This window comes from Callorhinchus milii, unplaced genomic scaffold (genome assembly GCF_018977255.1).
Source record: "Callorhinchus milii isolate IMCB2004 unplaced genomic scaffold, IMCB_Cmil_1.0 Scaffold4, whole genome shotgun sequence".
Taxonomy (NCBI): Eukaryota; Metazoa; Chordata; class Chondrichthyes; order Chimaeriformes; family Callorhinchidae; genus Callorhinchus; species Callorhinchus milii.
The window spans coordinates 18,627,823-18,649,261 of NW_024704745.1; the positions used below are offsets into that span (position 1 = coordinate 18,627,823).

Consider the following 21,439-nt stretch of genomic DNA (forward strand, 5'->3'; position numbering starts at 1 on the left):
TATTGACCAGGACACCAAGAGAAACCCCCTTCTCTGTTTGAATTGTGCCATGAGATCTTTAACATCCATCTGAGCAAACATGCAGGACTTCAGTTTAAAGTTTCACTCGAAGAACAACCTCTCAAACAATGCAGCACACATTGGTGCTGCCCAGGACTGCATTGCAATAGACTACGTGAATTCCAAAGTCCCAACGTGGAGCTTGAACAAATGACCAGGCTGACATGCATGACAGTTCTATGTCAATGACATCACCAGTCGTCATTTTTTGTTCGTTAAAGATAAAGTCATTAATAGTAAATGTGCAACCACAACAGTAACGTCTACAAAACTCAGAGCGAAGGTACCTGTTCCAACTAGGAAAAGTAGAGATTTTCCACTTACAGTTTCAAAGCCCCTGTGAGGGTGGTCAGGAAATCCTGCAGGTTTGGAAACATTAAACTCATCCAGCATCAAGAATGGATCCAAGTTTTTCAGCTGTGGATAACATGAATGCTTGGTTTGATCACCAAAACAACTTTAACTATGTGCACATGTGGCAAATGTTCAAGGAAAATACAGAATGGACAGGCAACTTCAAACAATGCAGAAGAAATCAAATCAGCATGTCCTTAAATTTTGCGGCAAGTAACTACACAGCTGTAGTTTCACTTGCTCTTTATATTACAGTATCATTTCAATGAGACGCCTCCATTGTAGAGGGCAACGCACAGTTTACAATCTCGACTTCTCTTTCTGACTGATGCAAAAAACATGTTGCAGTGTCCAAGATGGCGGCATACTCTAAAATAGAAGGAAGGTTCTGCCAATGGCAATAATAATAATCCTTGCATTTGATATAGATCCTTATTACATCAAAAGGTCAGAAAGCACTTCAGTATATATTTCTAGGCAAATGTGGCTGCCAATTTGTGCACAACAATATAAGTGTTAATGTAAGTGACCAGAATATACTGTAAAGTGAATTGACCGTATATTTTGTGGGCAAAATGCAGCAGCCAATAACGCACAGCAGCGTCCCATAAACAGTCCCATTGAAGTGACCAATTTATTATTATTTTTTGAAAGAATTATTACCCCCGGAAAAGTGATCAGCCAATCGACTAACAACCGGGTTCCTACTTACTACTAGGTAAACAGAGGTGTGTGGAGTAAGGAAACATGCCCAACATTTTGCCTGCCGCGAATCGAACCCAGGTCTCTCACTTGTGAGGCGAGTGCTCTAACCACTGAGCTACAGGACTCCACATCATAGAATCATAGAATTATACAGCACAGAAGGACACTTTGAAAAGAGCTATCCAAATCAATCCCATTCCCCCGCTCTCCCCATAGCCCTGCAAACTTATCCTTCCCAAATAATTATCTACTTCTCTCTTAAAAGTTGTTATCGAATCCAACCGTGGTGACCGTGGATACAGTCAAACAGGAAGGTCTTCGGGTGTGATCCGAAGAGAAACGGGGGGGCTGGGGGGGGGGGGGGGGCTGGGGTGACAAGGTGAAGCGATTGAGGTAGAGAATTCCAGAGTCTCAGGACGTAGAGGCTGAAAGCACGGCAAACAATGGTGGAGCAGAGGGGATGGGCAGAAAGGGAGTTTGTGAGATGGAGGTATTTTGGGGAACCAGGGCTAAATTACCATTGCGGACGCAGTGAGCAGGGTGAAGGACCACAGGAGATCATAGGGATAAGGACAAGGGCTTGAGACATTTGAAAATTAAAACATGGATCTTAAAGTCAATCCAATGGGAACTAGGAAGCCAGTGAAATCTGGCCAAGATGGGAGTGAGTGTTTCTGTACGATGAAGTGCCAATTCACTTTACAGTATATTCTGTGAAGTGTTTTCAGATGTCTCACAGACGTGATAAAACGTTATATCAAATGCAAGGATTATTATTATTAGAGCGAGTGCTCTAACCACTGAACTAATTTGGTTACTCCTCCATGGCTGTTTGTGGGGCATCGCTGTGTTCAATTGATTGCCACGTTTCACCCACAAAACACAGTCATTAGACTTTACAATATATCATGTGAAGCATTTTGAGATGTCTCGGAGACGTGATAAGGTGCTATATCAAATGCAAGGATTATTATTATTATTATTACTATTATTATTATTATTAGATGTGCATATGGCCATCGTCTAAATGAACAAAACAAAAAGAAATGAATAAACAAAAAGAAAGAAATATTTACTTCTGGTCTCCCAATGCTTCGCCGCACTCGAGCACCCACTCCTTCAGACTGCTCTACACTCAGAAGTGTTTGGAGAACTCTTCTGACAGACATTGCAGGCTCTGCAATTGCAGCATTTCAAAGAAGCTTAACAAAATAAAACACTGCTACACAATTCTTTAACCCCCCCCCCCCCACCACCCCAATATAACTATAGAACCGTTTAGCAAAACTAAAAAGTGCAGAACTAGAAAGTCCCACGGTTGCGTTAGCTGATCTCAGCTGGGTGGCAGCAGAACTACTTTTTTTTAAAAAACAAAATATATATATATTTACTTGTTGATATACATTTACGCTTATCTCAGACAGTATCCAACCCATTACAGAAAAGATGATGCAGCATGCTATTATCCCATTACAGCCCATTACATGATGCAACAGACCCAGCCCCGTATGGCGGCGGGGTGCTGGGGGCGGGGAGATTGCCTCTGCGCACTCCACTTTGGTGAAGAGACAAAGGCTTCCCTGCCTCGGGGTTAGAAATGGGGTCTTGAACCCCTTCCTATCCCTCTCCTTTTAGTGGGGAGTGCAGACAGGTTCACAGCACACATTTTTTGCAGAACTACAATTGACACACAGTGAGGTCAGTTAATTCAGCAGAGACATCAAGGACTGAACATTATAGTTTGTATTTATAAACCAATGTCCCACTTTATCAGAGGAATAGCTTAACTCTGATAGAAAATTCCTCCCATTCATTTTGTAGCTAGATTGCTGAATATTAAAGTGAAATCAACACAACTTTATAATCAGGTGAACTATCATCTTTCCATTTCATACAACCAATTAATTAACTCCAACTAGGCTGATTCATAGTTTTGAATAATTCATCCAATTTTAAACCGAATAACTAAGGTTTCTTTAATGAACCCTTTCCATTCGTACACTGATCCAGATCAAAATAACCATGATATTGAATCCCATTTCTCCCACAGATTACATAGTCAATCTACTTCACAGTATAGCTTGTGAAGCATTTTGAGACAACTCAATGATATGCTAAGGCATTATGTTAAATGCAAGGATTACTATTAAAAGAGACATCATCAACAGATGTATTTGAATAAGAATAACCTGAGAATAAATTGGATGATCTGAATAATTGGTGCAATGATTTAAAATTGAATTTAATGCAGATCTGATCTCTTGAGCTCAAATAAGCTCCTTTCAAAACCCCTTCCCATTCAGTGTTCTGAAATCTGGATCCTTAGGCAATTCCCAAATGTAAGTCTTTAATAATTAATCACGTTTTATACTTTCATTACAGCAAATTACCAGATATTTGAGAGGATTTTGTATCATACTAGTAACGTCTACCATAATCATATCCATTTAATGAGAATTAGGAAGCATTTGTCCTTACATTATATTAAATAATATACAATAATAAATTGGTCATTTTCAACCCACGATTGTTTGTGGGACATTGCTGTGTGCAATTGGCTGCCGCATTCGCCCACAAATATACAGTCAATTCACTTTACAGTGTGTTCTGTGAAGCGCTTTGGGACGTCCTCCCGACGTGAAAAGCGCTATATCAAATGCAAGGATTATTATTATTATATTACATTGCTCATCTGTTGTTAGTTATTGTTGAATCCATAGGACATCCAGGTTAGATTAAACCTATTGCTTAAGGTTTCTGCCTATAGCAATAAGGAAATGATTGGTTAATGATCAAAGGCAATCAAGGGATACAAATAAAATTTAAAAAAAAGCTTTTTTAACTTAAATTTTGACCGATGCGTGTCGCAAGGAGAAACCATCTGGCAGTGAACTTCTAATAATAATTCTTGCATTTCATATAGCGCCTTATAATACAATTGAAATATCTCAAAATGCTTCACAGGATTTGGTCAAAATGTAGTGACTGTGTATTTTTGTAGGTAAACACAGCAGCCAATTTACACACAACAATGTCCCACAAACAGTAAATAACCTATTTCCAACTGGGGAATGGTTTGCCAGGACACCGGGAGTAACTCCCTTCTCTTTTTGAACAGGGATCTTTAACGTTCACCTGAACAGGTCTGAATTAATGTTTCACTCTAAGGAAGGCACCTCCAACAATGCCCCCTTCCTGCACTGCACTTGAATGTGACCGGCTGGATTAGGGAATAAATTATTATACCATAGATCCACACGTAATTGTCATAAATATACATGTAATTACAGTATGTATAATTAACTACATTTAAAAGTATACATTGAAGCTTCAAAAAAAAGACAAACCTGAATGATAAATTAAACATCCTGCAAAGACCTTTAATACACATTGTGTTTTACATTCATGGAGTCAAGAATTCTGGAAATAAAAAAATATGGTAAACAATTCTGCCTTGCGGTGCCTCAGGCTGATTTATGCTGTGAGCACCTATAGCTGACTCTGGAGGTCGTATTTCCGTGTTGGTTAGTGAGTTATTTCATTAATATTAATGAAATATTAATATCAAGGCTCTATGCAGTACTATACCTGTGCAAACAGCTAGAACGTGTCAAGTGTTGTATTTAGACGCCAGTATATTAAGTAACCTCGACCCTTCTCAGCTCTGTCAGGATTTCTCATGTAAACCTTGGCCAAGAAGCTATAAGTTACACAATGACCTGCTTATCACGTGGCCAGCAGCACTGATCTGTAAATAGATACACCACATACACAGTGACTCAGCACAGAGCAACCACGCACACACACAGAGGAAGGTTTATGCTCACTTGGGGAAGAGGAACGAGAGAGAAACAAGGATCATATGGAGATGCACAGGGGAAAAAGAAAATGGTGCAGAGGCTGAAGAGTGGGAAAGAGCGTGCGGTCATGTTAAAGATGCCAGAGATTGAAAGAGCAGCTGAGAGGGAGAGAAAGATAAGGAGGGACAGGAAACAGGAGACAGGTGAGAGGTAAAGGGACAGGTGAGAGGGCGACAGGAGCTGGAGTAAAGGAAGTACAGTAAGTGAGAGAGAGCACTTTTGCAGAGCATAGGTGTAAACGCATAAGAGGATTGTAGAGTTGGTCTTAACAGAGAGATGAGGGTGAAAGAGACAGATGGGTGGGGGGAGATGAATATCGAGTGACAGATAGAGAGGACAGGTGAGAGTGATAAAATGGAACAGAAGAAAGATCCAAAAACAGAGAAACAGTATAGGCAGGAGAGAAATGTCAGATGAGATTGAAAGAGAAAGTTAGGGGTGAAAAAAAGATGCTATCTATATGAGGCACGTGTGCAATACATTTTGCTATGAAATGAAAGACCAAGTTATCTTAATTTATCCAGAGAGTACACTTGGAGAAACTCTTCTCTTTTGAATAATGCACAGGATCTTTAATATCTAAAATTTAAAGATCCACCTGAACAGACTGATGGGACCTTGGTTTAACGTTTCACCCAAAGGATGGCATCTCCAACGATGTGGAGCTATTCCAGCACTGCACTGGAGTATCAGCCTGTGAGCTCAAATCCTGACATGAAGTCTCCTCCCACAACTTTATGACTCCCCCCCCCACCCCCAGATGCGAATGCTACCAACCATGCCAGGCTGACATTATGAAGTAAAGTTCCTCTACTCCACCTCAAACTCAGATTGCCAATTCTGCACTACACTGAGGGCATTTTTTTTAGCACCATTACAATATGCAGAAGATGAATGTCTTCAGTGATCACTTCTTGTATCACTTCATTATTTGCCCCTCACTCTCTGGAACTCCATCCTCTATAACTCACCCCTTTCCTCACCTTCTTCAAGACTTGCCTCAAGACCTTGCTCTTTGACTCCATAATTGATAATCTTTCTCCACCAACTCCCACCCCTCAGCTCCCCTAGCTCAGGTGCAAACCCTGAACTGTCCAGCATCTTGGGAGGTCATCCCGATGTGAAAAGTGCTAATATAAATTTGATGGTGTTGACCCCAATCTTTTATTTTCTGTGTATTTTATTTATTTTACCACTCTCTTGAACCCTCTTTTGTTGGAGGACAAAAATACCAGCTCTGATTCATTAAGAAAATATATGTATCTATAGTTTATTCTCAGGAAATACAGAGATTTTCTCAAACCACCATAAAAAGGTGGTTTTAAATTTACAAAGATCTGTTTCTAAACTTAAAATTATTGTAAATTATATGTATATGTTACAGAACCATCCTAGTCTCAGTTATTTCACTTTATTATAGAACTCGCTGCAGATAAAAACGGCATTTGACTTGTTATGTTTATTTAAAACCTGCAATTTATGTAAATGGTAAGATTTTAAAAAAAATACACAAAAAGCAACATAACAAAAGAAGTCAAAGCATTGCTTGACATTTCAGGCATTCACACATAACACTTCAACCATCCACACATAAATAATATAATCCTTGCATTTGATGCAGAACCTTATCATGTCAAAAAAGCCCTGTTTTTCTGTACAATGTAATGATAAGTTGAGCGTAGCAATGTCTTGCAAACAGCCATGAAGTGAAGACCAAATTTAGTTAGGAATTGTTGATCAGGGCATCAGGAAAAACTTGCTTCTCTATTGAAATACCATCATGAGTGCTTTAACATCCATTAAGTATTCCATACACAAGAGAAAGGAAGCAGAACTATAAATATCCCAATATGCCATCTTAAGCAGCAGAGAGTCCAGCTGGGGGTTCCATTCACAATTTCCACAAACTCGAAAACTGCAGTCACAAACTTAAGCCCTGTGGGCAATCTGAGGGAGGGGCATTTCCATCTGGGTTTAGACTTAGATGTTTTTCTTAGCATCTTAGAATGTGCAAATTTTGTTAAATTGTGTAATCAAAGATTATCTTGATAACAGCAGAAAGCTGGCTTCAAAATTAACACTGAACTATAATAATAATAAGGACAAGTTGGGGAGGACAAGTTTGCAGGACTGTGGGGAGAGCGGGGGACTGGGATTGAATTGGACAGCTCTTTTCAAAGGGCCAGCACAGACACGATGGGCTGAATGACCTCCTTCTGTGCTGTGTAATTCTATGACTGAATAGAAGATTTGCCCAAAAGTTGCACATTTAGAAATCTAGATGCAAGAGAAATTCCACTCTCACCACCAGTGCCAAGTTCCATTCCCTTCAAATTCCAGTATATAAGACATTCATCCCTTTGAGGATGTTCTTCCTCACAGCCACATCAGTCCATACATATGCTGAACATATTCCTCAGCTCTGTTCTTTTCAAGATTTTGCTCTTCAAGTGCCATACAGTCTCCATTCCATCTCTTATGCTTCTGAAGTATAGCCTTTGTAATCCTTGTGCTTGCTGCCTGACCGCCAGCTAAATTTATTGCATGGGGACCCACCTGTTTAAAACAATTCATTGAATTATAAAAGGGATTTATCATTTCAATGTAACTCATGCATCTTGATAGCGAAGTACATCTTAAACAATAATAAATAAATAATAATTCATCATTCTTGCATTTCATATGCACACAGAGCTACATTATAGCAAGAGGAGGTCAGACCAGGAACAGAGAGGCTCTTGCCAGTGTAGATTAAATTATTAAAAATATTTGTGTGCACTAAATATATTAAAAAAAAGTCAAACGAGCAGCAAACAATGCACCAATTGTCACTGCCACGAGCACACACAACAGGGCAGAACCTGAAGAGCTGCATACTGGCCCATGAGGTAGAGATCACAACCTGATGCCCACTGCAGGCTCTCCCTGACAGCTGGCCACCCATCCAGAACCTGAATAAAGACAAAAAGCACAAGTGGGTGAAGTTTAGTGTTCAAACGATTCTACTGGTGCAATAGGAAATACTTTGAAATCAGAACAATGCACCTCTTTAATTAGTTTTTTTAAAAAAAAGTTGTGAATGATTTTCCCTGCGTTATGAGAAATCTGACATTTCAACCCTTTTTCTTGAGCTGTGCAGCTGCTCTCGATAAAGGGTCCATCAAAGAGCAACTCTCTGACATGTTGTCGTTGGTCCTGGATATTGTTGAATTTTCGGATTACTCAATTGCTATTTGTTGCCAAAAAGCATATCGATCCCAACTGTCACTAAGCAGCAGTTGAACTAATGGCCTAGAAATGAGGTCAGCTGAGTAATTGTTTTCCCAAATATAGTCCTGATGTGGTGAGTATCCAGGAGGCAGCAGGAAATTAAACATTAGAGAAGATTTTTAACCATTTAGTTAAATTGGGGCAGGGTGTTTGCACTGACCTAAGAGCCCCAGTACCTGATGGTTCTTATTGCACACTTACTATTTCTAAGTTTTCTCAAGAATAGGTTCACTAGATCACAATATTGATTTGAATGAAGAGAGCCATTTGATCTCAGCCTTCCAGAACACCTATCACACAGTTCACAGCATCCAGCTGTATTTTTTAAATATAAATCCAGTGTCCTAGACTTCCACCCTTCCGAGCAGCCTGTTCCAGTCGTTGGTTACCCTCTAGGTAAAGAAAAATGTTCTGGGGTCTGTCCTGAAATTGTCATTTGCAACTTTAAATTTATGTCCTCCAAGATTTTCTGAGTTTACTTTTACAATCCCATTTAAAATTGTATATAGCTCTGTAAGGTCTCCTCTGAGATAACACCTTTCAAGACTGAAGAGCCTTAGTTTGACTCATTGTTTCTCGCAGATCATTCCTCGTATCACTGGGGATCCTTCTTATTGCTCTCCTCTGCACTGCCTCTAGAGCCAAGACAGTCCCATTATGCACTATGACCAGAACTGTATGCAGTACTCTGCATGAGGCCTGATCAGATCAATGGGTATGGGTATCGTTTTTCAGGCCATGGCTTTGTTTTGAGGACTGGGGGTTAACTGCCCAACACCCTTCGCTTGCTAATTTTAAGCAGTTTAGCCCCTCCACCCCATTTTGCCCCATCCTTTGGAACTCTCTCACAAAGTCTCTCAGTCTCACCCCTTATCTCTAACCTTTCCTACTCTCTGACCAATCTTTGTGTTTTGAATGATGGGAATTCTTTGGGGTGTTTCTTCGAAATTTCTGGGATAGAATTTCTTTCAAGGATCAAAGTGGATACAAAAAAAAGGCTGTTGTTGTGTAAGTTACAGTTTTTGATCCTATGTTTGTCAACAGAAGAGGAAGAAACAGAAGTTATTTTGCAGATTATATCTAGAGAGAGATAATAGATATTTGTTGTTAAATTGTTGCAGTTTGAAAAAATACAGTTTTCTATAATAATGTTACAACACAGAAGCTGTGCTTTCAGGGACAATAATATCACATTGAAAACACCTTGGATATTTTGAGTGAGAACAGAGAGACAGCAATTCACACCAGTGACATCTGGTAACATCAGTAAGAGGAAAAGCCTAATACCTGAATGGGAAACTCTCGCATGGTGTCAGAGAGCAAAGGATCCTGAGAAACATCCAGTTTGCAGCCAGTAGCCAGCCAGATGCGGTCACCACTCCACAGCTTGCCATTACTTAAAGCCACTTTCCATAATTGGTTTTTGTAAGACCACCCAGCTTCAGAAACCTTTCAAAGTGAATAAAAATCAACCTTCTGAATTCCAGCACGTAAAGGTTGGGAAATCTGTTGCAGGAAAGTCCTAATGTGGGTAGTGCGGACAATGGAAACATGCAATTAGGGCCAATATCTTACAGGGGGTTATCAATTTATTTCGTCAATGGAATTTTACTCTATGTCAGACCATGGTGTTCCAGTCTTGAGTGTTTGATACTCATTCCCTAAAATGGAAGGTGTTTCATTTCCATTAACAACACCACACCTTACTGTCAATTGCCTTATGTTGTAAAACTATCAGGATGTTCAAAATTTATCTCTATATTAAATATATGTCTTAAATAAAACTCAGTATCACCCCTGACAATATTGTGTATTTACATCATTTTGTGTGACCTAACGGTGACACAGTTAAAAAGATGGATCAACAATTCCCTTTTTCAAAAGGACTTTATAATCTGCACATATATGTGTGTATGTATATAGCGAATCTTGCAGTCAGCCATTAACCATTCAAAAACTAACCTCATGATAATAGGATTTTGATACAATTTTATAACAGCTTAAGAATTGCACAGCATACCTCAACATGACATAAATTATTTCCAATAAAACAGGAGCAGGGAAATACGATATTGTACAGAGAAACCACTGCTATGTCAATCATGTTTTGGCATTTGAAGAGATATCCACTGGATCTATAAACATACTTGCCTGACAATAGGTTTCAACAGTGAGAAGACCCTGCCCCATGTAAGGTTTCAGCTGCTGATAGATCTCTGGAGTTATTGCTCCCCCTTTTCTTGCCTGGTGTATCATAGCAAGACGTTTATGTAGGCTCCTCTCATTATAGAACTGGCGCAGATAGGCAAGCCCGTCCAGTTTAATCCCATGTTCCACATGTGAATAGCGTCCGACCAAGGTTTCAACATCACCCACATCAAACTGTTTCAGCTATGTACGACAGACCAGAGAGAGTAAGTGCTAAATCCTTTATTTTCATATTATCTGAAATCACATTCCAATTTCTGGTTAAAACGATTGCATTAACTGTTGCTTTAAACAAGCAATATCTAAGAGGAAACATAATCCAACTTGCAGCAAATTATCATCAATTTATTGTTAAGAACATCAAGTATGATAACAGCATAAACAAAAACACTTTGATACTTATAAATTGCACTGAATAAAGCAATAATTCATTTTTGATCAAAAGAATATTAAACATAAGAATTAACCCGTAGCTCCTCAGATTGCCTAGTGGGTAAAACTACTAAGACGTAGAAAACAGGAGACTATAGGATCAGATAACTCATTATAGAACTGATGTCAGCCAAGTCGGCAGTTGGGGTTCTATAAATGGCTTCAATACCCCTAGAAGGAGAAGAATTGGCCAGGGTTGCTATTCTAGTAATCCTATTGGAGGCACACATGTATGAACCTCAGATGAGGACACAATTAGGTTTGCTGCACTGTCTAAGCTCACACAAGAAGAATGGTCACTTTGGTGAGAAGGTGGCTAGTGCATATATAGAATTGCACTGCACTGGATGGTTAAACCTCAAAGGTACTGAAAAAATGGTCATTAACTATTTAAACATTGTAGATTCTTTATCCTGTCTTCAAAAGTTACACTAATTAGCTAGTGTAAACAGACCAACAATCTCAGTTATTACTATTACTCTGAAAAACTCGGAATTATGTTTAATTGAAATCAACTTTAATACACGGCTGCACTAACCTGTTTGCAAATTGTCGGAAAGCATTTCCTCTGTTTTGTAAAAGAAGATAAAAGAAATACCGATATAAGTGCGTGACGCGCAAAGTAACATCTTGTGACTTACCTGTAAATGTTTACGCATGACCCAGGTCACGTGTCGAGAGCCTTGCTGAAGGGCAATGTGAACAACGTGAGCACTGGTAAGGCCTCCGCCAATCACCAGAACTGCTTCTCCATTCTGGCAAACATCAGGTGCAGCTGTGATGTAGGATACTTGTTGAGTCATCGTTAAGAAATAATAATCATTCACAGCAATTACTTCAAAAATGTATCAGTAATTACTGTGACACCGGATATATATATGATATAATAAGCCTTGTTATGTCTTTGAGATGTCTCAAAGCGCTTCACAGAATATACTATAAAGTGAATTGACTGTGTATTTTGTGGACGAAACGCAGCAGCCAATTGCACACAGCAGTGTCCCACAAACAGTCATGGATTGAAGTGGCCAATTTGTTTTTTTAAGGAATTATTATCCCAGAAAAGCAATCCACCAATCGACTAACAACAAGGTTCCTATTTACTGCTAGGTAAACAGAGGCGTGTGGAGTAAGGAAACTTGCCTAATATTTCGCCCTGTTGGGAATCAAACCCAGGTCTCTCACTTGCGAGACAAGTGCTCTAACTACTGAGCTACAGGACTCCTACAGGATCAGTAGTTGGCTCTCACATAAGTCTTTCAGGATTGTGTTTGTTCTCTTATGACAAACCACAATTGCACAGCACAACCCGATACACGCATACAAAAATTGTCTCACCATTTTTCTCTCGACTGACAGCCTGATGATGCATGAGCTGTACTGTATGTTGAAGACGTTCCTCAGGGTAACTCTCACTTATTGTGTAGACCCATGTTGGGATATTAGCCATCTGAGCTCTGGTGGGTCCCGTCGCAAGAACAACTTGGCGAGCCTCAATCGTCTCTCCGCTCTCAAGTACTACTTGAAAGAATTGGGTTTGCTTGGGTTCACTGCTGTGTGGTTCTGTGCAGGGGGTCAGGATCGGGATAATTTTCTCAACAGTACCTGGTATCACACTGTTTTCAAGATGGTATTTCCTAACCTGTATTTGGAAGATTACCAGGAAATATTACATCTGGTAATAAATTGCAGCAAAGGTGTTTAAGAAATCTCATGTACATAGGGATTTCCTTCAACTTTTTCTTAATGTTCCATTCAAAGTTGATGCAATTTCACAAACTGATATCATCTATAGGTTCAATTTTGCTTGAGCCAAATTAACTCATATTAATTGAGACTCAAAAATTTTACCTGAATGTTTTAGTTACCTAAATGTGAGCTGTGCAGTGCAGATGCTGGAGTTTTGCAGGAATAGTTTTGAGACCTTGGTTTCCCTTAGCATTTAAGAGTGACGTGGAGGAGGCAATCATTAAGAGAATATCCAATTATGTTGATACAAAATATTGGGTGAAGGAGAGCTAATAGACGAAGCTGGGTATTATTGTCTTGGATTTAATCATAGCACTCAAGATGATTGACAAAAGTTACCTTTCTTCACCCCCTACCTTACACCCTCCCCAATCCTGACTCCCAGCTCGGGTCCGAAACACTGACAGTCCAGCGCCTTGGGAAGTCCTCCCGACGTGAAAGGCGCCATACAAATGTAACTTTGTTGTTGTTGTAAAACCGATACATATAGATTAATGCATATTGATGCATACATTGATTTATACATCAGTATCTCCACAATACTAAGTAGGCAGTATGAGGATACTTAACTTGTTACATAATTCAAAAAAATTTATTTTGATCATGCTTTCAGCAAAGTTTTGTGTTCAGTTTTGGTCAACCCACATAGGAGTCGAACATTTGAAATAAGTTAAAAGATTTCCTACTGTTCTAATATGAATTACCTACATGTGCTAAAGGCACATCGAAGATGTGATAAGGCACTATATTAAATGCAAGGATTATTATATTATAAAGCCAGGCCTCCCCTCTCCCATCCCACACATGTAATACACATCATTTTTCACACTCATTTTCTCAAAATTCTGCAGATGTGTTTGCTGGTTTAGCAGCTTTACACAGCTTTAATAAACTGGTAAACCCATGTTTCTCTCTGGCTTCCTGAACTTGGCCTGCTGTATATTCCTTATCTCCTCTGTCTCATCATCAGTGGCTGAACTTTGAACCACTCACTGAAACCCTCTTCTAGAATCTCTCTGCTTTGTGCCTTTAAAACCTGTCTAAAAACATTCCTTTGACTGTGCTTTTGGGCACCATCCTCAACACTTTATCTTCTTGGAAGTTTTTCTAGTGATTCATCCCCTTCCTTTCAATAAATTGTGTCATTCATGTCTCAGATTATTGACTTTGAACTCAAACCTATTACACATCCCAGCCTTGAACATGCAACAACAACAACAACAACACAACCTTCACAATCTGAAAGGAGGCAAGTAAAAGAGGGAATCCAGATGAATCAAATTTCAAATTTTCTTCATCTCATATGCAGGACAATCCTTTTTACAATGCAGTCATCAGGATTCCAATGTCTCAGGCCTCGTGTTGTAAAGAAGCACGATAAAATGGCCAATTTCCAGGTCGTCAGATCTCCACTGAAGTCACTTCCAGCGTGTTGCACACACATGGGTAATACACATGTGCTGTGCTTGCACTCTATGCTCAAGAAGCTCTGCTGATGCGCTTTGCAAAATTAAGCCAATGGGGCTTCTTGTGCGCTGTGTGCATGAAACAATGTTAGTGGTAACCTGATGACCTGTAAATCAGCTATTTTTTCACGATGGCAGTATTCCAATTTTTGGGTAAGAAATGTCTACGTTCACAATGAAATCAAATTGTAAGTGAAGCTATGTTACAGCAAGGCGTGTTATAATGCTGTTGTCCTGTATAAGGACAGTATGGGTTAGTTGGTACCATTTCAATTATTAGTACATTCATTTTAATAATCCTCAAAGAGGCAATAGTTCTCACAACATCAACGCAAACCACCACACAGCAATGAGCTCATAGAGGTTCAAAATAGGAACTGAATATTTATTTTCAAATAGGTACAACTAGAAAAAAATTGATATAACCAAGGAACTTACCTTGAAATAATTTATTGGCACTTGTATAAAACAGATCATACAGAGAAAGAATAGATTGATTTTCTACCTGGCTTCGGTGATGATAAACATCATTCCTCTAGCACGGCGTGAGTCCAAATGAAAATGCAGGGTTTTCATGCACAGTCACAGAGACACTCACTTAAAAGCTATATTTGGAATATTAACATTTAGTCACAATTTAGACAAACCTTTTAATTTTAGTCTACTTACATTGCTAAGAACAAATGATCAAAAACGAAGACAGAGAGCACAAAAAGGAAATGATCCATTCATTACATTCACTTTATATCTGCAAAGAATTGCAACACACAGTTTTGAAAACTATTAATTCAGGAAGCTAGAGGAATGGTATGCTGCAGGGTGGAGGTGCAGGAGTAGGATGAGAGGGAGGAGGGAGGGAAATTCAGAAAAAATAACAGGGAATTTAAAAAAAATTATGTTTTTTAGATATAAAATCAGGAGTTTTTAAGGTCAATTTATTTTCAAGAAGAAATCATATCTAAAAGAACAAACATTTTAGCCTTGATAATTTAGCCCGAAAGTTGTTAATCTGAGTTTTTATGGTTCTAAATACTACTGCCCAAATTCTCTCACTTTAAGAACCAACAGATTCTCTTTTATCTCTTTCTTACATTAAATTAGGGATCTAACTTGCAGCGATTGAGAACATATTGAACCAATTTATTTTATTCATGGATTTCTGCAGTACTGTGAAGAAGACACGGATGTCATCCTGAATGGCGACATTGATTGGCATGCGGTTTAATCATACAAAGTTGGTTGCAACCACACTACTTTATGTGACAATGAATGGAATATATATTTCAAATGAAGTTTAGATCATATCAGAGTTGCTGAAGCGATCTCCAGTAAATGCTAAGATAATGAGTTCATACTGAACTCATGGTTAGGTTATTTCAGTTATTAGTGTTAGAAGTAAATACTGCAGCAAGTTCCATGCAGACGGATTTCTAAAGTCTTTGCAGCTGATTATTGCAAGCGTTCAACCACAGCAAATGCTGATGCCTCAATCTGATTCACTAGGCACCAAAGTAGTTTGTCCACACAAGCAATGTCAAATCAGCAGTCAAACCTGATCCTCAAAGAAATCCATTATCAATACTGCGCCAGGCACACTGAAATAGAGATTGTGCTTCAGTGAAGAACTGGACGACAACTTTTTTTTGTCCTTTTTCCCCAAACGGTTGTCATTGAAAAAGGCATTCTCGTCCTGAATGTACACCCGATCAGACAAGAAGTGCAATTCATCAGTTCGCTCGTGCAATGATATAAATTTTTGCAATGCTGCCTGTAATAGAAGACAAACAAAGCATTACATATGAAAAGAAACTAACAAAAATAAAATACTAACAAAACAAATTGTTGTACTGTAAACACAATATATAAAATTTACTCCTATATAAGTTAAAGCCTTCCCTACAACTACAATTGGGTAATAAATGTTTACTAATTTACAAGTCACCACACAAGTTCATGTGATGTATAAATAAATATTAACTATTACAGAAACTATTTCTCTGGATTTTTTCAATTGTTTTAAGTTGATATACTGTACTTTAGAAACCATGGTGTGATTCCTAACTAATAACTCAGGAATGAAAAGCCAGTTCATACAGAAATTGAATCACTCATGCAATCCAGATGATGTCAGAACAAGCAATCTCACCTTGTCGAATGGATCAGTATGCACCAACGTATGAGATCGCAAATGAGGAATATTTAGTGCTGTGAACTGCTGGTCCCACAGCCTCACCCACTGGCCATATGTATCCACAACCTTTACATTCAATGTAGTTGGAAGTGCCGGTATCTGTATATTGTCTTCACTTGTATGACTTCTAATACCATTTGTTTCTATGAGGAACAGAAGTGGTAAGCATATGGATTAACAATCAGAGTGGGGAAACTTCACTATAGAATAAGATAAATGTTATTGCATTATATTGGTTTGTATATATAGTAATTATTAACAAGTTATTTGTGTCCCACAAACAGTAGTGGATTGAGTGACCAAATTATGTTTTTAATTATTATGACAATAAGTGGTACTCAAATTTTTTTTAACTTCAAGAGCAACTTTTAACACCATACAGATTATTGCTTGTGCTGTATACTTAGTTTACCTGTGACTTATTTATTGAACAATGTGACGATCTTAGTTTACAAGTTTTGTTTTCAGCTATGTTCCATCATTACAGGAACTACATTACATCTGTATAATTAGCAAGCTTATATAACATCTCAAGATTCACTTCCACACTCAAAGTACAAGAATTTGTTGTTTCTAACTTTCATACCTCCAAATATTATCAAAAATCAATAAATCCATAGAAGTTATTTTTGAGCAGTTCCATACTTTCTTGTTAAAATTATGAATTTAAAGTAATTCTGAGGTTCATGATGGAAGAGTGAATCAGAGAAGTCAGCAATTGACTCCTTTGAACTGAAATATTCTTCAGTCATACTCACATAATCAGCACTTTGCATTGAAAGAAATATTACTTTGGAATACATTTTTAAAATGATATTCATTATTTTACCCAGGAATCGGAAGTTAAAACAAATTAGATGAAAAATCTCATCAGTGAAGTTCTCTCAATGGTTGTTTAAGTACACCTTATTGTGTGCTATTAAGCTTGGTTTGATACTCTGCAGCTGTGTGTGGATGGGGATGATAATGATAATCCGTGCACTTGATATAGCACCTTGTCACGTTGTTGAGACATTTCAAAGCACTTTACAGAATATACTGTATATTTTTGGGGCAAAATGTGGTAGCTAACTGTGCACAGCAGCGTCCCACAAACAGTCATGGATTGAATGACCATTTTTTTTTCAATCAGCTTTCCTAGGCCCCACTGCATTTGATAACAGGTATTGGAAAGTGTAATTTGTGTGATTGAATTTAAATACTATAGTGGAAAATCCACCAGTATTCATTGCCTAAGATTACCCATGAAGATTGGTCTGTTGGCTAAGGTGTTCTCAAAACATTACTCCAGTGTGCGAAAGTATCTTTGAAAGTGGAGTACAGGAAATCAGTAGGAAGGAGGAAATAATATTTTTTAAATAAAATTTCCTTGAAATTTGTTTATGAGGTATCGTTCAAGTATTGTCTTGAAGTATTCTACATTTCCAAAAAGTCACCATTCACTCATTTCTTCAGTGGAAAATTTTCACACATATATTTTCAAAGAAAACATCTTATCCCATCTATGTACAATACTCATGTTATTGGAGTAGTTAGCTGCAGTAGGAGCTGATTCCAGAAGAAATGACAGACACAACAGACTTGTTGAGCCAAATAGTAGCCATCAATTATTTAATTACTATGATTCTGATATTAAAATCCTGGAAGAATTTACTCTGTCTTGATATTTCAACTATAAGATTACCCTGCAATCGTGAAAAATAGTTTATGCATTGCATAAAATTTACATCCAGCCAAAGCAAATCCTAGATCCAAATTCATATTGAAGACAGCATCCCATGAGGGTCTTCCTTTGTAAGATATTGGATCCAGATTATGGTGTTGTAATGAAATTGCCCAGTGAAACACAAAGGGTTACTACAACAATAATTATTGCATTTGATACAGCACCTATAATATCAAAACATCTAAAAGTGCTGCGTAGGTAAAAGCTATTAAGGCTGGGGCAGTATATTTTTAAGCAAAATTCCTGCTGCCAATTTGCATACAGTAATTTCCTGCAAAGCAAATGATGAATTTAACTTGCCTCCCCCAAACTTTGGTGCTGCGTTGTGTCTCTATGCTTCAACCCCTCTGTCTTGCCCCATCTTTGTCAGTCCTCAAATCAAACCTCTTCAAACATGCTTTTGCTCACTTCCCTTCTTTTTCCAGTTCAGCATCAAACCACACCGCTGTTAAGCATTCCAAGATGCTGTCTGCATGATGGGTACTATATGAATGCAAGCAAGCAGTGTTCATCCTCGACTGCAAGCTCCATATTAGGACTTTTAGATCATCATCTAAGAGGAGCGCTGTTTCATAGGAGATTTTAAAGATGTTAAATCGAGGTCCCATCTCCTTGATCATGTGGGCGGTAAAGAACATATGCAACTATCTGAGTGTCCTGACCAGCAGTGCCCCAGATCATATTAATCATTCACATCATGGATGTTTATGGAACACTGCTGTGCACAAATTGTCTGCTGCATTCACCTACAAATACACAAGTGAATCCTGTGAAATGCTTTGAGATGTTTTGACAACGTGATTAGGCTCTATATGAAATGCAAGGATTACAATCGCCTCACAAGCGAGAGGACCTGGGTTTGATTCCTGGCCGGGCGAAATGTTGGCCAAGTTTCCTTACTCCACACGCCTGTGTTTACCGAGCAGTAAGTAGGAACCTGGTTGTTAGTTGATTGGCAGATCGCTTTTCCAGGGGTAATAATTCCTTCCCCCCAAAATAATAATAAATTGCTCACTTCAATCCACGACTGTTTGTGGGCTACTGCTGTGCGCAATTGGCTGTCGCGCTTTGCCCACAAAATATTCTGTGAAGAGCTTTGAGACGTCTCGAAGACAATAATAAGGTGCTATATCAAAATGCAAGGATTATTATTATTATTTTTATTTAACAATCTAATATCCAATGAATACTCCGTTCAATTTAAAGTGGCACTTCAACAGCCACACACATGCTGCTGACAACAGCAGCTGTCATGATGTTTTTAGAGCGAGGAGTACGTGCACCACACACACAGACACACACACACACACAGACACACACACACACACACAGACACACACACACACAGACACACACACACACAGACACACACACACACAGACACACACACACACACAGACACACACACACACACACAGACACACACACACACAGACACACACACACACAGACACACACACACACAGACACACAAACACACACCCACAGACACACACACACACACAGACACACACACAGACACACACACACAGACACACAAACACAGACAGACACACAAACACACACAGACAGACACACACAGACAGACACACAGACACACACACAGACAGACACACACACAGACAGACACACACACACACACACAGACACACACACAGACACACACACACAGACAGACACACACACACACAGACACATCACAAGCTGCTGAACACACATCAGAACTGACCAGAAAAGTCACTGTCTGGCTGTTTGGTCGCTGCCCTGCGAGGTCTTCTGGATTTGCTCTTACTCAGCAAAATGCCATTTAAAATTGAGGAGGAGGTGGAGGAGGAGGAGGAGGAGGTGACAGCAGCATTGCAGGGAGTCTGCAACAGAGAAGCCAGAGTGAGAGCGTGTGGACCCGCTCCCACTATCAGCACATCCAGGACCAGGACCATGATCAGGGTCAGGGCTCGAGCGCAGCACTGCGGCTGCAGCGTCACCAGCTCCAGCGCACTCTAACCTGCTGGCGGTTTGACCGCATCGCTCCCGTCAATCACCGCCCGGCGTTTCAGCCAAAGGAAACGCTGGTTGGCTGCTCCCCTCTGTCACTCTGAGTAAGGAGGGGGCGGGACGTAAGCCTCGGTCAAGTTTATCTGAGCGGTCAGTGGATTCCAAGCCATCCCTCTCGGTGAGCTTTTCACAGGGACCGTGGTCACCTGCTGTAGGGCAGGGCAGGGCAAGGCAAGGCAGGGCAAGGCAAGGCAGGGCAGGGCAGGGCAAGGCAGGGCAGGGCAGGGCAGGGCAAGGCAGGGCAAGGCAAGGCAGGGCAGGGCAGGGCAAGGCAGGGCAGGGCAGGGCAGGGCAAGGTAGAGCAAGGCAGGGCAGGGCAAGGCAGGGCAGGGTAGAGCAAGGCAGGGCAGGGCAGGGCAGGGCAGGGTAGAGCAAGGCAGGGCAGGGCAAGGCAAGGCAGGGCAGGGTAGAGCAAGGCAGGGCAGGGCAAGGCAAGGCAGGGCAGGGCAGGGCAAGGCAAGGCAGGGCAGGGCAAGGCAGGGCAGGGCAAGGCAGGGCAAGGCAAGGCAGGGCAGGGTAGAGCAGGGCATGGCAAGGCAGGGCAGGGCAAGGCAAGGCAGGGCAGGGCAGCGCAAGGCAGGGCAGGACAGGGCATGGCAGGGAAGGGAAGGGCATGGCAGGGATGGGCATGGCAGGGCAAGGCAGGGCATGGCAGAGCAGGGAAGGGCAGGGCATGGCAGAGCAGGGCAAGGCAGGGCAGAGCAGGGAAGGGCAGGGCATGGCAGGGAAGGGCATGGCAGAGCAGGGCAAGGCAGGGCATGGCAGAGCAGGAAGGGCAGGGCAGGGCATGGCAGAGCAGGGCAGGGCATGGCAGAGCAGGGCAAGGCAGGGCAGAGCAGGGAAGGACAGGGCATGGCAGAGCAGGGCAGGGCATGGCAGAGCAGGGCAAGGCAGGGCAGAGCAGGGAAGGACAGGGCATGGCAGAGCAGGGTAGGGCATGGCTCTGCATTAATAATAATAATAATAATCCTTGCATTTGATATAGCACTTTTCACGTCGGGAGGACGTCCCAAAGCGCTTCACAGAACACACTGTAAAGTGAATTGACTGCATATTTGTGGGTGAACGCGGCAGCCAATTGCGGACAGCAATGTCCCACAAACAGTTGTGGATTGAAAATGACCAATTTATTATTGTTTTTTTTTGAGGGATTATTATTAGGCTCTGTGTGGAGTAAGGAAACTTGCCCAAGGTTTCGCCCTCTGTCTGGAATTGAACTCAGGGCTCTCGCTTGCAAAGAGCGAGCAACAGGACTCCACAAACTCATCGCATTCATCATCCTACAAACTGTTGGGAGAATTGTGTTCCAGAAAAAAGGCACTCAACCCACCACTGGTTGCGGGCCACTGCTGTGTGCACTCGG

At 40.4% G+C, this 21,439-nt stretch overlaps 3 protein-coding genes across 6 annotated transcripts in view; 1 reads left to right on the plus strand and 2 right to left on the minus strand.

The window, feature by feature from the left end:
• Positions 1-4,857, minus strand: part of pir (pirin) — a 43,040-nt gene extending 38,183 nt beyond the window's left edge. The window contains exons 1-3 of the mRNA XM_007891649.2: positions 4,708-4,857; positions 2,196-2,296; positions 385-477 (exon numbers count right to left, since the gene is read on the minus strand). Of these exons, the coding sequence (XP_007889840.1) occupies positions 385-477; positions 2,196-2,288 (186 nt within the window). The 5' untranslated portion in view covers positions 2,289-2,296; positions 4,708-4,857. The remainder of the gene's footprint in view (positions 1-384; positions 478-2,195; positions 2,297-4,707) is intronic.
• A 2,310-nt stretch (positions 4,858-7,167) lies between these two features.
• Positions 7,168-20,034, minus strand: zgc:113276 (uncharacterized protein LOC553748 homolog). Of its 3 annotated transcripts, none has more exons than XM_042333894.1 (9): positions 19,751-20,034; positions 16,251-16,438; positions 15,657-15,872; positions 12,228-12,531; positions 11,531-11,664; positions 10,401-10,640; positions 9,537-9,698; positions 7,841-7,930; positions 7,168-7,535 (listed from the first exon to the last, which is right to left on the minus strand). In XM_042333894.1, exons 1-9 carry the CDS (start codon positions 19,959-19,961, stop codon positions 7,356-7,358), a joined length of 1,725 nt encoding a protein of 574 aa, XP_042189828.1. In that variant the 5' UTR covers positions 19,962-20,034; the 3' UTR covers positions 7,168-7,355. The 3 variants fall into 3 exon arrangements, with proteins under 3 accessions (XP_042189828.1, XP_042189829.1, XP_042189830.1); XM_042333895.1 differs by having other exon boundaries at positions 7,390-7,535; positions 7,882-7,930; XM_042333896.1 differs by having other exon boundaries at positions 7,450-7,535; positions 7,857-7,930.
• A 57-nt stretch (positions 20,035-20,091) lies between these two features.
• The window catches only part of LOC103177479 (cytoplasmic tyrosine-protein kinase BMX), a 30,862-nt gene continuing 29,514 nt past the window's right edge, over positions 20,092-21,439 (plus strand). Inside the window, exon 1 of one of the 2 annotated variants that reach the window (XM_042333891.1) lies at positions 20,092-20,120. The gene's annotated coding sequence lies outside the window, so the exon portion shown is untranslated. The other variant, XM_042333892.1, reaches the window with a different exon arrangement.

Excerpts from the sequence above, each read along its gene's own strand:
- zgc:113276 (XM_042333894.1), bottom strand. The coding sequence starts at position 19,961 with ATGGTCCTGGTCCTGGATGTGCTGATAGTGGGAGCGGGTCCACACGCT. Across the intron at positions 16,439-19,750 it reads GCCAGACAGTGACTTTTCTG|AAACAAATGGTATTAGAAGT; the intron begins GTCAGTTCTGAT and ends TGTTCCTCATAG. Across the intron at positions 9,699-10,400 it reads CTGTTGAAACCTATTGTCAG|GTTTCTGAAGCTGGGTGGTC; the intron begins GCAAGTATGTTT and ends TCACTTTGAAAG.